Source organism: Microcebus murinus, chromosome 2, assembly GCF_040939455.1.
Source record: "Microcebus murinus isolate Inina chromosome 2, M.murinus_Inina_mat1.0, whole genome shotgun sequence".
Lineage (NCBI taxonomy): Eukaryota > Metazoa > Chordata > Mammalia > Primates > Cheirogaleidae > Microcebus > Microcebus murinus.
Window position 1 is genome coordinate 51,296,690 of NC_134105.1, and position 15,494 is coordinate 51,312,183.

A 15,494-nucleotide genomic window follows, 5' to 3' on the forward strand; every position below is an offset into this window, starting at 1 on the left:
CCCACCAACAGTGTATGAGGGTTCCCCTTTTTCTACATTCTTGCCAGCATTTGTTATTTCCTGTGTTTTGATAAAAGCCCTTTTAACTGGGATAAGATGATATCTCATTGTAGTTTTGACTTGCATTTCTCTGATGACTAATGATGTTGAGCATTTTTCATATTCCCGCTTGTCATTTGTATGTCTTCTTGTAAGAAATGTCTATTCAGATCCTTTGCCCATTTAAAAAAATCAGATTATTTGATTGTTTCCTATTGAGTTGTTACAGCTCCTCATATATTCTAGTTATTAATCCCATGTTGGATGGGTAGCTTGCAAATATTTTTCTCCCGTTCTGTGGTTTGTTTCTTCACTTTGTTAATTGTTTCCTTTGCTGTGCAGCTTTTAAAATCACGTGGAGACAGAGAGTCGAATCTGAGTCCTCTAGTTTTGTTATTTTACTCAGATGGCTTTGGATCTTCTGGGTCTTTTGTGGTTCCATATAAATTTTAAGATTATTTTGTCTATTTCCGTGAGGAATGTCATTGGTATTTTGGTGAGGATCGCACTGAATCTGTAGACTGCTTTGGGTAGTATGGACGTTTTACTAATATTGATTCTTCTAATCCATGAGCATGGAATATGTTTCCATTTTTCTTGTGTTGTGTTCAATTTCTTTCATCAATGTCAAACAATTACTTATATGAAAATAAGTTTAACTTTTGAGGATATTGTTAGTACAGGATTATATAATTGGTCTTAATTTTTACATATTTAAAAAGTGATAATTTAATCAGCATAAGTTTCCTCTAAGAAGTCTATTCTTGTGCATTATTTCTTGGGTAGTGTTTTATGAGCATGTCTTATATGATGTTTTATATCTGGAGGATCATGGACAGATTCAGGTGGGCATGCAGCTGTCCTCATGTTGAAGACAAATCCTTTCTAAAAGTACACAGTGAAAGCAGTGTTGACATTTTGGTGTTACTCTCTTTAATAAATACTAAAACAGTGCTTTAATGTTTGTTTATATAACTGCACATCCAGATATTTCCCATTTATGCCATAAGTTAGAGTAATATTTTTTAGAAGAGGAAAATACAATATTTAGTGTTGATTTTTTATTAAAATATAGATATAAGCCAGGCGTGGTGGCTCACGCCTGTAATCCTAGCACTCTGGGAGGCCGAGGCAGGCGGATTGCTCAAGGTTGGGAGTTCAAAACCAGCCTGAGCGAGACCCCGTCTCTACTAAAAATAGAAAGAAATTAATTGACCAACTAAAAATATATATACAAAAAATTAGCCGGGCATGGTGGTGCATGCCTGTAGTCTCAGCTACTTGGGAGGCTGAGGCAGGAGGATTGCTTGAGCCCATGAGTTTGAGGTTGCTGTGAGCTAGGCTGACGCCATGGCACTCACTCTAGCCAGGGCAACAAAGTGAGACTGTCTCAAAAAAAAAAAAAAATATATATATATATATATATATGATGTTATATTAATGAGAGAAAATGAAGTATGAATTTCCAAAACAGGTGCCAGAGAGTGGAGTAGAGTTACTTCTATAGATAAATGCATCCTCTCTAATATAACAAATTGTACAATGGAAGCAGAGAGTTATTCATTGAGAACTTAGTTATTCATTGAGAACTGATTGAGAACTTAGAAAGTTAAATAATTATTTCTGAACACTAAATGATTTAATCTCAGATACTTCCTATTTATGTCTTAGTCAAAATGATTACTCATTTTTTGTGTCTTTTCAATGTCCTAACAGAATTTATTTATGTGATAACTGCATTTAACCTGTCATATACAATTACTCCCTGGAGATTTAAGTTGTCTTGCATGCCACCAAATACAACCTATGAATACTTCCTCTTGCCTGCTGAAGTCTCAAAGAACACTTCAAGTTTGAATGGACATTATGACACAGCTGTTGAAGCTAAATTTAATTCAAGTGATATCTACTTTTCTAACTTATCCAAGACAACTTTCCAGTGTTGCTTTTGGAGTGAACAAGATATTAATAAAAACTGCACTGTAAGTGCAGACAACATTGAAGGAAAGACATTTGCTTCAACAGTAAATTTTTTAGTTATTCAACAAATAGGTAAGTATTTTAATGTTCTAAGTATTATCTGTTATTTTTTAATTGTATGGAACAAAGTGTTTTAAATCTCTGAAACCTGTGTGAAATAAATGGCGTATGGCTATGATTCTTAATGCATATTATCATTTTAATATTAGTAATAAAATTAGGATTCATCATGTGATCAAACTAATAAGACAAATTATTTTATATCCCATAAAAATGTAATAAGGGAAGTCTTTTATCTTTAAGTATATCCCTTGCAGTCTTCTAAATGTACTTTGAAATAGAAAACATATATCTTATTTTTATTAAATAAAATATCAAATGACTAATAGTATTATTGAATTAGTTAAATTTTAAAATGTTTATGAATAATGGTATTTTTTTCAGGCAAGGAATCTCTGAAACAATGTAAATTTTAAATCAAGGGCTTTTTGTTGTCGTTTTTAAGTATTATGGATAATCTAGTGATTATTAAATATACTAAGAATGAACTTAAGAAGTTGGTCTTAGTGATAAGCCTTGAAGTGATAAAAGGTGTTAGCACTTTTGTCAGTTATGAAGCAGACTGATTATGATGTTGTGGATTGAAACTTTACACTATAAGTAAAGGCTAATAACTAGTTACTTTTAAGTGAGTTTAAGTTTTCATAACTAAAATTGCTAGGTTAAGTAGCGGTCACTGAGGATTTAAATTTATAATTCTGCCAAATAGGTGTCTACTTCATAGGGCTCAACAGTATTGCAAAGTCCCTATTACTTGGAAATCCTTGTGGTTTGGGGTAATATGTTAGTGTTGTCTTAAGATAGTCATGATTTTCTTTTTTTTTTTTTCTTCTATTTATTTATTTATTTTTTACTTTTTTCAATTTTTTTATATGTTATGACGTTTAAAGTCATGATTTTCAATTGTTGCTATTCCTGCTTTCTGAATTACAAATCACCAATAGTTTAGCATTATCCCCGGTGAGTTGTTCAGTGTGCAGTGAAATATACTTTCATCTATTGTATTTGAGTCCTATAATATGACAATAACAAGAATTTAAGACTTGCATTATAGTTCAAATGTGAATCATTGTGCCTGTATTTGCTAAAGCAAATATATATATCCCTGAAAATTTGCTTGTAACTTGGTATTTAATGTTCTTTTTTCTCTTGAAAAGCGAAAAAGAACTAAACTAGGTGAGTTTTGAGGTCTTTTGTCCTACTTAAGTGATTTGGGATTAAAGGAAAGGTTGAGAAGCAATAATTGCATTTAATTCTCTTACTTTACGAAAAAAGAAAACTGAGGGCCAAAGGGACTAAATGGCTTGGCCAGACACATACTACTTGTAAGAGCCTGTTCTTTTACTCTCAGAATGGTCAATGGAAGCTATATCAGAACACTGGTAAATTTAATTTAGCTCTTCTCTCTCACTGAGTTGTTCAGAATATTTTTTAGATTTCATGTAGTTTTTTTTTTTTTTTTTTTTAAATTCAGGTGCAAACTGGAACATACAGTGTTGGATGAAAGGGGACTTGACATTATTCATCTGTTATATGGAACCATTATTTAAGAATCCTTTCAAGACTTATAATTTTAAAGTCCATCTTTTATATATTCTGTAAGTACTAAATAAATTAATTTGGACATTTCTACTACATAAATGTTTGTTTTAAAAAAAGAGCTTCCATAAGCAGAAGTGAATTATGAAACCTCTTCTATCTGTAAATTTCCTTTTATATCTATGTATATTTATAGGAGGCAGTTTGTATTTTTTTATATAGCATTCTTCTCTATTAGGTTTCCTTTTTTTTTCCCTCTTGTTGATTCAGGGAGCAAGACATTGTAGATACAGATGGTGAACCCAGTTCAGGGGTCCTAGATATTTGAGAGGAAAAGTAGTGAGAGAATGCAGAGTTCTGGGGGTAGGGCTCACAGATCCATGTTTTACCAAGCCCTTTATGTGATTCTGATGGAAGTCATATTTGAAAAGTGCTGGTATAGAGGTTAATGTCAGAGATTTTAGAGTCAGACTACCTGGTGCTACCACTTACTGAATGATATTTAAGAGGAAAAGGGGAAAAAACTTGTTTTATATTTCTTTTTCAGGTGATTTTTTCATATTTGAGCTCTTCATAACTGTAAAAATATAGGTGCCTAATATTTATTTGTCCTAGGTAGAGAGCTAAGATGGCGTTTCAAAGAGGCATACGTTGTATAATTCTAACGGCCAATATATCATGCAGGTTTTCTGGAGTCAGACGTGCTACTGTTGCGCCATGAGGCCTCCCCATATCATGCAGGTTTTCTAATAACTCCAGTGAGAATAAACGCCATTTCCGTGGGACTTTTAACTCTTTAATATTCTTTCTCATTCTTTCTTTTATTTGATGCTTAAAGAGAAAGAGACTCATCTTCTTCAGTTCTCCAGTTATTGAGACCACACCACTGAAGGACAATATGCTAGAACTGTCCACATAAAGATAAGTAGAGACAAAGTAGAAGAGTGATGACCAGGGGCTGAGAGGAGGGAGAAATGGGGTGTTATTGTTTAATGGGTGCAAAGTTTCACTCTGGAGTTGGGTGATGGTGTTGTATAACAATGTGAATGTACTTAATCACTGAACTATACACTTAAAATGATTGAAATGGTAAGTTTTATCACAATATATATCGCAATAAAAATTTAAAAAAGAAAGTTGAAGAATATATATTAAGAAAAAGATGAATAGTTAAGATCTTTGCCCTTGAGGTGCTCACAGGCTGACAGTTGGGACAGATAAGTACAGGGTTTCAGTTTTAGTAGTTACTGACCCTTTTGGTAGGTACGTGATGTCACGGAAGCACACGATTGCTGTGGAGTCGTAGTTAGGTAGTATCTAGTTCATTGAGAGAAGAGAGGAGCAAAGGTTCCCTAAGGAAGCAGACAGCTGAGTTGGCTCATTAGAGATGAATGAGAGATAATAAGAAAATAGATGGGCAGTATAGTGTTGAGAATGAGATCAGTGTTACCTGAAAACTTGTTAGAAATTTAAATTCACTAGCTCCACCCCAGAATGCAGAGTTCTGGGGGTAGGGCTCATAGATCCGTGTTTTTACCAAGCCCTTTATGTGATTCTGATGGAACTCAAATTTGAAAAGTCTTGGTGTAGAGGTTAATGTCAGAGATTTTAGAGTCAGACTACCTGGCGCTACCACTTATAACACTTACTATGCTTAACAGCAGTTCTACCTCTGGAAATGAACTCAATGGGAATAGTCACACAAATGCTTAAACATTATTTGTTGAGTGACTGACTGAATGACTACATATTACCAAAATACTTTGTCAAAAATGTTTGCCAGTTTACCATCCAGAAATATCTTAATGAGCCAAAAACTATTAATAAAGAAGTAATATTGTCTGAACTTGGGGGAAGTGAGTGGTCAGTGGTCAGATGTAGCAGAAAGGTATAATAAGGTATGAATAATATGTATAGACTGGCCAGTATGGAAGTCGTGGGTCTTTGGCCAGAACTGGTTCAAGGGAGTGGCAGGGGAGGTTGCCAGAACAGAGGGAAAAATGGGAAAGGACCTTGAAGAGCTGACTCTGAGGAGGTTGGTACTAGTTCTTCAGGTACTCGACAGGGGGCACATGCAGAGCTGGAGCTCATATATCCAAGGAGGGGATGCCAGATGGCTGGTGGTGAGGAGTCTCTGAGAAGGATACTATGGCTAGGTCTGAGAATGAGTAAATAACCTGGTCAGTTATTGGAACCAACTGTTGCCGCCTAGGTGAGGAACCATTGTTGGAGTGGTACTTTCAAGAATGGGAAGCAAAACAAACAGGAAAACAGGAAGAATTAAATCCCTTGTTCCTCCATTAGTCTTTTAGTCTCCCTCTAGTCCTCACATAGGTAGACTTTGGCAAGAATCTAGGTAGCAGAAGAGAACTGTGGTTTGCAGAGTTCCAGCCCCAGCATGGCAAAAAGAGGATAGGAGGCTTTGAAGCTGAGAGACAATAGCTTAATCACCATCATAATTCACCCCTTTGGCTACTTAACATACACAAACACCTTTCTACGTGTACTTGAATTTTCTTTTAATTTCATGCTTTCACCTTGTAAGATGCAACTACACTTTGAACATTCTTACCCTCTCCCCTAAATGGGGTATGCTATTACAATTGCCATTGTATCCATTTTGGGGCAACATTTACATTATTGCTCTCTAAGCAATATTATTTGTTCCTCACACTCATAGTCCTACCTAAATGAATTTTCTGGAAGCTAAATAAAAAATTATAAAGTTAACAACACTGAGAATTATTATATAAAATAATAAGGGGGAAGAAGAGCTTCAGAAGAAATTAGTTCATGTATAGCAACACACACACACATGTACAAGCACACTCTAAGGAAGAAAATATGCATGGCTGCCACTGTCCTCATTTGTGTATTGATTACTAGGCTGTGGTTAATATTTGTAACTTACACTAGACCACTGGGCTAATTCTAAAATTACCCATGGTAGTAGCCCAGATATGGTGCACCGCTGTCACATCTGGACATTGGGTGTCCTTGTGGTCATCATTTCCACTTCTAATGTTAGACACTGGACACTATCACGCTGATGAATCTAGAAGCCCCTACTTTTTTGTGCAGTTCTCATGAGGGCTAATGTCCCTTATGGGAGTATCTATTAATTGTGGATGGGAAGGTGCCCTTTCTGCCAGTGTTCATGCCTTATATGATGGCACATTCTCCAGTGAGATGCTGGGAAGCCAGACTAGACAAATGTCCATTGCAACAATGACAAAGCCATCAATCTCTGGAGGCCAGAGAAGCCTATCTGAGGTTGGAAGGTGGAAGTGGAGGAGCAACAGGTAATGGATGTCCAAGGGTGATTAGGTAAAGGATGGGAAATCATGAACATGTTTCTAGTCTGTAAAAAATGACCCAGCAGGGAGAGACAAGGTCAAGAGATGATAGAAGGGGACCCACTGAAGATATATTATAGAGAGTGAATAATTGAATAAGCAAATTCCATAAAAAGGGCACTGTTGGAGGGTTGATCTTTAAGTGAAGGAGGCTCACCTCTGCTTCTGGGTATTGAGGGAAGAAAGGAAGCATTGTGGTGGATGAAGATATAGTTGAGGTTTGGGGTAGTTTCTTACTTTATGGAGCAAAGTAGGTTTTAGTTCAGAGAAAAGTATTCCTTCACAAAGTAGTACCTTCCTTTGATGAGCTAACTGCTTCGGATGGTGATTAAAAACTCTCATCTGGGTGCCTATTTTAGAGAAGTTCAAGTCTTATCATCAGGTTAAGGCAATGTGCTCAGTTTTAAAGCTCTGTAAACATATGTAAAGGTTTAAATTTTATTATGTATAGACTATAGTTATGTCTTGTGGCCTTCATTTTCTGAAAAAGTATGTGGGTATATATAAAAATTATATATGTATATACACACACACATATATATATATACACAAACACCATATATATATATAGGCATTATAAATTTGAATAGTAACTTAGCTACAGCTGAGAATTTTAGCTTTACATTCATTGATCTATTCATCTAAATGGTAGTACCTAGAAAAATGAGAAAATGGTGATAAATTAAATAGATTTTTAAACTTGCTTGTAAGATGAATTTAACAGATTCAATTGGCCTGCTTTTATTTTGAACCCAGATTTCTAAAAATAGTAGTATAGTAAAATCTGTCATAATTGCAAGCAATTGAGATGCATTCTTTCATTTTTTTCTGCCACATTATACCTCTGTATGATTGGTTAATATGTTTATTATACCAATTAACACATACTATTTCTGTTTTTTATTTCTATTTTTGTGTGCCTCTTTAGGCAATATATCTCCAAACAATTTAAACAAGACTCTTCTGATCACGAGTGAGATCTGGCCAGTATGACAAATGAGACCTCTGTGGAAGAGAAAATCCATAATTTTTTTTTGTAAAGAGAAGGTTTTGCCATTGACCAGGCTGGTCTCAAACTCCTGGCTTCAAGCATTCCTCTCACCCTGGCCTCCCAAAGGGCTAGGATTACAAGCATGAGCCATTGAACCTGGCCAATAATGGTTTTTTAATAGAAAAGTTTTTTTTTTTTTTAAATCAAACTCACCTTTTGTAGACATAAGAGAATTCACAAGAGAAATCTTTCAAACATTTCCAGGTGTAAAAGTGTATTTTTTAAGGAACTAAAACCTAAGGTATATAAGGAATTTAATACCCTACAAATGTGTCCCTTAAAGGAAAGCATTGTTTGAGCTCAGATATTAATGTTTGTCGAGAATCTGAAGGACAGATACCCTAGAAAGGCGGTATTTTGGAACTGCTCTAGACATTTCATCTTAGATCTAGGAAAGAAATCCTCTTCTTCCTTGATTAGGGACCTACTGTGTGTACCGGACACTGAGCTGAGTGCGGGGAACCGTGTTCAACAACATAGCCTCAGCCCTTGCCCTTCTGGAGCTAACAGTCTGTGATAAAACAGGAAACATTACATTATAGCAAAGTTTGAAAATGCTGTGATGTAATATATTATATATAGGGACTTGTGGAAACATATGCCAGGAATTTCTAGACTAGCCTAAGAGGGGCCAGAGGAGAAAGAGCCAGAGAGTGTGAAGAGCACTTCCCAGAGTCACAGATAGCACATGTGAGGACTTGAAACTTGAGGGTGGGTGGGCTGGGAAGCTGGGCATTGAAGAGAAATCAGGGTGGAGGAAGAGGGCATATCATTGAAGAGCCCTGCAGGCCATGTTAGGGAGTTTGGATTTTTGTAATTACTAACATCTTATTTACTTCGTCCCTTCACTGTTACTTCTGGCAGCATTCTTGGTGATTTCAATATCAATATGGATACTCTTCAGTTTCTTGAATGCTAGTTTCAATATCCTTAGTGTTTTTTTTTATTAAGAGACAGGATCTTGTTCTGTCACCCTGACTGGAGTACAGTGGCATCACTGTGGCTCACTGCAAACTCCTGGGCTCCAGTGATCCTCCTGCCTCAGCCTCCCTAGTAGCTGAGACTACAGATGTGCACCACCATGCTTGGCTGAGTTTCCTATTTTTTGTAGAGATAGCATCTCGCTCTTGACCAGGCTGGTCTTGAACTCCTAATCTCAAGTGATCATCCCATCTCGGCCTCCCAGAGTGCTACAATTACAGGTGTGAGCCACTGCACCTGGCCATACTTTCTTTTTGACTCCCACCTTAGCTTACTCTTTCTCATGGTCATACTCTAGACTTTGCCATGTGTAAGCATGCATAAGCATGATCTTTCTGTAATCCCAGCTTCACGAATCCTAATCCTACTCTTTGACGATCTCTTCTCTCACCCTTCATGTTAGTTTATTCCCTCTGTTTTTCAACTTGAGGAATAATTCTCCATTGTTCTTGGCTCCATTTTCTTGGTGCAGGGTTCTGGCCTGGGCAGCCCTCCCTTCTCCATGAAAGGAAGCATGTATCTGCAGCTCAGTAGTTTTTACAGCCTGCTTTCTGTGAACATAACTTTGGGTGGTTCAGGGGCTTTTTTTTTTCACTTTGTACTGTCTCTATTTCTTTCAGTCTTTATATTAGCAATTTATATTAGCACTTGGTTCACAAAACCATGTGGCTCCCCAGTGAATCTTATTGGGGTTCACTGCATTAAATAAAAGCCCATAAATCTCTTTGCGACAAGCCTTTCACTATTTTCTCTTCAATTTTTTTCTCAGAAGCCATTTCTTAATTTTAGCAGCATTTGGTATTTGAAGACTCTGGACACTTTAAAACTAACAAACCCTCATTCCTTTTGTTTAACAGCCCTTTCTTCATTGTGACTCTGTCCTCTTATAGCAAGAAGAAATCAAGAGACAACTTCAACAGTTACTTGGAAATCTCCTTAAACAGGTCACTCATTTTAGTAGGCACATTCTGTGTTTTCCACATGACTAAAAAATACAGTGTTGCTAAAATTTCTGCCACTACACAAGAAAGATCCTCTTTCCTCCAGTTTCCAATAAATTGTTCCTCATTTCATTTTGTGCCCATACTGGCAGAGTCCTTGAAGTCCAGATTTCTATGAACAGTCTGATCAAGGCAATTTAGGCTTTATTTACCATGCTTTTCCAAATCTTTCTAGCCTTTGTCACCTGGGTTCCAAATACCCTTTTACATTTTTAGGTATTTGAGATGGCAGCACCTAATTTCCAGGTTCTAATATCTGCATTAGCGACCAATTGTCATACAATAAACTACCCCAAAACTTAATAGCTTAAAACAACAACCATTCATTATCTCATAGCTTCCCAGTGTCAGGTGAGGCTTAGCTGAGGGCATCTGCCTTAAAGTGTCTCAGAAAGGCTACAATGAAGGTGTCAGCCACCAGGACTGTAGTCATTTCAAGGTTCAACTTCAGGAGAACCTGCTTCTGAACTCACTCCTTGGGCTTCCAAGTTCCTCGTGGGATGTTGGACTGAAGGTCTCAGTTCCTCCTGGATGGTTGGCTGGAGACCTCCTTCAATTCCTTGTCATGCGGCTCTCTCTGTAGGGCAGCTGACAGCAGAGAGTGAGAGTGAACCAGAGAGATTCGTTGATGACCTTGCTTTTTATTTTCACAGAGGAAACAAGCAGATGGAGTTTCTTTAATGATTGCTTTTCTTGTTCATGTAATCTCCTTCTCCCCTTTTATTGTGAATGAATTCTCCAGTTCAGTCTAAAGTGAACCCTTTCTCCTGTGTTCTGAGTCCCATCCCCTGTTGCCTGCTCAAGGACTTTATTCTTGCCATTATCCCCTCTCTTTCCTGCACCATCAAGTTTCCCTCTCAGCTGACAGACACCATGCAGTAACTCCCATTTAAAACCCAAATTTCCTTGATCACACGTTTTCACCAAGTATCTCGTCTCACTACTCCTTTTAAAGAAAACAAAGTTTTTAACTATATGAATATATTCTCTCATCAAAAATTAATATAAAAAGTCAACAAAAGAGACTCTGATTTTTTTTGTGTGTGTTTCAAAAGAAAAAAAAAAAAGAAAAAAGTAAAAGAAGAAATAAAAGTGACTGTGGCCATGAGGGAATAACACAACTAGAAATAATTGTCATAAACAACTAGAAAACTGGATAAATTGTAGGAAATAACTATTTTTCAGAATCAGACAAAGAGAGACAGAGCTGTGATTCCTGAGAGAAGGAAGCAAAATGAGTCCCACCATTACTTAGGCTTTCAGGATGCAGGCAATTTCCAGAACATGGCACAGTGCTGGGAAACTCATGCTGAGCCCAGCAATCTTGCTGAGTTAAGGAGACAAAAGTAGGAGTTTAGAGTGTTAGAGGACTCAAATTCATGAGGTAGAGTACTTGCAAGTAGGGACACGCACAGAAATTTGAGTAGGGTCACTTTAACTCTTTGGCTGAATATCAATCTGGGCATGATGCTGGGTAAGGAAAACTTCTAGAAAGAGAACAATGATCAGGAAGCTGTAAGCTAAACAATTCCCAGAAGTCATTTAGGGCCGGAATCATCCCAGTTCCCACAAACCGGATTAGAGAGACCTTGTTGAATACCAGTGACATTTAGTAGGAACCCTATAATAGCTACACTTTGAAAGTGGGGCCAAATTAGTCTTAGAGTCAAGGCTACTCTGTACTATCCCTAAAATGATTAAAAGAAGCGTTAAAAGAGTCAAACCTCTGCCCAAGTAATGTAACTGACTGCCAGAACAAAATCCAACACTCTTCAAAGCAATATAATACAAGACTCAAAAATGTGATATTCACAATGTCTGGCTTCCAATAAAAAAAAAATATGAAGAAATAGGAATAGGAAAATGTGACTGATAATCAAAAAAAGAAAAATCAGCCAATAGAAATAGACCCAGAAATGACAGAGATGGCAGAATTAGCAGACAAGGAAAGCTGTAAGTAATATGTTCTACATGCTCAAGAATATAAAGGAAAACATGAATATAATGAGGAGAGAAATCGAAGATAGAAAAAAGGACCAAGTGTAATTTTTTTACAGATGAAAAACGCATTATTTGTAAAGTAAACATGGTGCTAAATATTAATTGGGACATTTTACGAATAGTGTTATTCAATCAAGAAAGATTTAGTGTGTACAGGCTGCAGTGCCAAGGCTCTGTGAAGCATGAACTTTCTGTTTTCCTTCCCTCATTCCTTCATATCAGGATGGACTCATGGGTTCTTATTTTATTTTGTGGGCTATAATAAGTTACTATCATTATTTTATTACTCAAATTGTCTCCTATTTGGTCAGTGGGGGCCCATTCAGGCTGGTTCCTGTGTCCTTTTGATGTGTCCTCATTTTTTTTTTTTTTTGAGGACTTTCTTGTTTTCTAACGTTATAAGATATTTCAGGTTGATTCTGTGCCTTTCCTGATGTAATGCTGGAATCAGCTATTCTTCCAAGGAGAGTGGTATTTATAAGCCAGTATCTGGAGATTAATTGCTCATTGTTACTGGGGTGTCATTGTTTCTAGCCCTCTCGGTGTACAAAGCTAGTTATATGTACATGCATACACAATATACAAAATCTGTATTTCTATTAATATATCTTTCTGTATGTGCATATATTAAAAGTATGTGCTCATATTAATATGTCCCAGTCTAGCCCCAAACTACAGGGTTTTATACTTTCTTTTTTTTTTTTTTGTAATTCCCTTCTTCAGCAATGATAAGGTTTCCCTTTCCTACAATATATTATTTATTTGCTCAGTCTTAGGATACATACAAGGTAGTTTTGGAATAGCTAACCCATACTACTGTGAAAAATGAAAACAAACATACTAACTAGAGTACAATGTTGTTTACACTCATTTTACCTTTACTAAGGCTAAAGGGTTACATGGTCAAAATATTATGTTCCAAAGTTAATTGGGATGTGTCTTTTCTTCTATGGTTTTCTTATTAACTTGATAGGCATTAAGATTCATCTGTTTCTATTTGCATTCCTCTTTTTTCTCCTCCTTTCATCCTTACCAATTTTCCATTTGTTTGATAACATCTTATATCTGAAAAGGACTTTGCATGTTACAAAATGCTTCTTAAACTTTCCTCCTTGACGAGATTTATCTAGGTCAGTACTTCTCACCTGGGCCTGTTCAATATGTCTGGGGAGGACCTAGATTGCTTGCATTTATTAAAAACAGAATTCTCAGCCCCAGATCTACTGAATTCCTCATGGAGAATCTAGGAATCTATCTTTAACAAGTGCTTCTGGTGATTCTTATGGTGAGACTGGTCTGAGAAACTACACTAGTCTTTAAATTATTTGGGATTAGCAAGGTAAATTTTTTGGGGTAACATTTTTATCAATTACCAATCTGAATTTTAAAATAATTGACTCAACTAAATGACTTATAAAGGTAATACTGAATTTTTAAATTTCACTTCATTGATTTGCCAGTTTACATTACAATCAGAAACTTAGGTGGCACCCGTTTGGTGTTATTCCTATAATAATTTAGCATAGCTTTTTGCTTAGAGAAGTTTTAATATTGTATTCACAGAGAAATTTTCTGGAAAGAAAAATGGGGCCAAAGGTCAGATTCCAGAAAGTGCTTTCTATAAGTTATGTATGGCTACCAAAAACTGAATTTCAGTACCAAATAAACACTTATATATCTAACTTCTGAGTAGAAAAACTGCTGAAAGGGTAAAATTTGCAAAGAAGCCAAATTTAAAATTCATTTGACAGATGTTTTTATATACTATTTTTCACTTTCAAGTAAAGTTTATTCACTTAAAGAAGGATTAAATAAATAGTGGCACTGAATTTGTGTGTGCATATGTGTGTTGGCAAGGCAGAATATATTTTGTTGCATAGAAAATTTTCAAGAATTTCTAAAATTCTTAAGGTTTGCTTATTTTAAGCCAAGTATGTCTCCTTTTATTTTTAAAATTTGATGATCCTTTTATTCTTTTTTTTTTTCTTTTCTCTCAGTCATGTGGAGAATTTTTTGGGGTTTTTTTATTTATTTTTTTAATTGTTAATTTTTTTTTATTTCGGCATATTATGGGGGTACAGATTTTAAGGTTTCAATAAATGCCCATTTCCCCCCCTCCCCCCACAAGTCTGAGTCTCCATCATGACCATCCCCCAGATGGTGCACATCTCACTCATTATGTATGTATATACCCGCCCCCCTCCCCCCTCCCACCTGCCCAATACCCTATTACTGTAGAACCTATGTGACCACTTAGGTGCTGTTCAGTTAATACCAATTTGCTGGTGAGTATATGTGGTGCTTGTTTTTCCATTCTTGGGAAACTTCACTTAATAGTATGGGTTCCAGCTTTAACCAGGAAAATATAAGATGTGCTATGTCACCATTGTTTCTTAGAGCTGAATAGTACTCCATGGTATACATATACCACATTTTATTAATCCATTCTTGGATTGATGGGCACTTGGGCTGTTTCCACAGCCTTGCAATTATGAATTGTGCTGCTATAAACATTCGAGTGCAGGTGTCTTTTTTGTAGAGTGTCATTGGATCTTTTGGGTAGATGCCCAGCAATGGGATTGCTGGATCAAATGGTAGAATCACTTGTATCGCTTTAGGGTATCTCCATATTGCTTTCCACAGAGGTTGAACTAGTTTGCAGTCCCACCAGCAGTGTAGGAGTGTTCCTCTCTCTCCGCAACCACGCCAGCATTTATTGTTTGGAGATTTTTTGATAAAGGCCGTTCTCACTGGGGTTAAGTGATATCTCATTGTGGTTTTGATTTGCATTTCCCTGATGATTAGAGATGTTGAGCATTTTTTCATACGTTTGTTGGCCATTCTTCTGTCTTCTTTAGAAAAGTTTCTGTTCAAGTCCTTTGCCCACTTTTTAGTGGGGTTATTTGATTTTTTCTTGCTGTTTTTCGTGAGTTCTAAGTATATTCTAGTTATCAGTCCCTTATCGGATGCATAGGATGCAAAAATTTTCTCCCATTCTGTAGGTTGTCTGTTTACTTTCATGACTATTTCTTTGGCTGTGCAGAAGCTTTGTAGTTTGATCATGTCCCATTTATTTATTTTTGTTGCTGCTGTGATTGCCTTTGGGGACTTCTTCATAAACTCTTTGCCCAGGCCGATGTCTAGGAGAGTGTTTCCAACTTTTTCCTCTAGAGTTCTAATAGTTTCATACCTTAGGTTTAAGTCTGTTATCCAGCGTGAGTTGATTTTTGTGAGAGGTGAAAGGTGTGGATCCTGTTTTAGCCTTCTACAGGTGGCTATCCAGTTTTCCCAGCACCATTTATTGAAAAGGGATTCTTTTCCCCAGCGTATATTTTTGTCTGCTTTGTCAAAGATTAGATGGCTATATGAGGATGGTTTTATATCAGGATTCTCACATCTGTTCCACTGGTCAATATTCCTATTTTTGTGCCAATACCATATTGATTTAATTACTACAGCTTTGTAGTATAGTTTGATATCTGGCAT

At 36.4% G+C, this 15,494-nt stretch overlaps 2 protein-coding genes across 3 annotated transcripts in view; both read left to right on the forward strand.

Moving 5' to 3' along the window:
- The window catches only part of LEPR (leptin receptor), a 99,409-nt gene that overhangs the window by 24,114 nt on the left and 59,801 nt on the right, over positions 1-15,494 (forward strand). For both annotated transcript variants that reach the window (XM_012767153.3, XM_012767149.3), the window contains exons 3-4: positions 1,756-2,091; positions 3,554-3,677. In XM_012767153.3, coding sequence (XP_012622607.2) covers positions 1,756-2,091; positions 3,554-3,677 — 460 coding nt within the window. The remainder of the gene's footprint in view (positions 1-1,755; positions 2,092-3,553; positions 3,678-15,494) is intronic.
- The window catches only part of LOC105872867 (non-histone chromosomal protein HMG-17-like), a 123,396-nt gene that overhangs the window by 20,627 nt on the left and 87,275 nt on the right, over positions 1-15,494 (forward strand). The gene's annotated exons all lie outside the window — the stretch shown is intronic.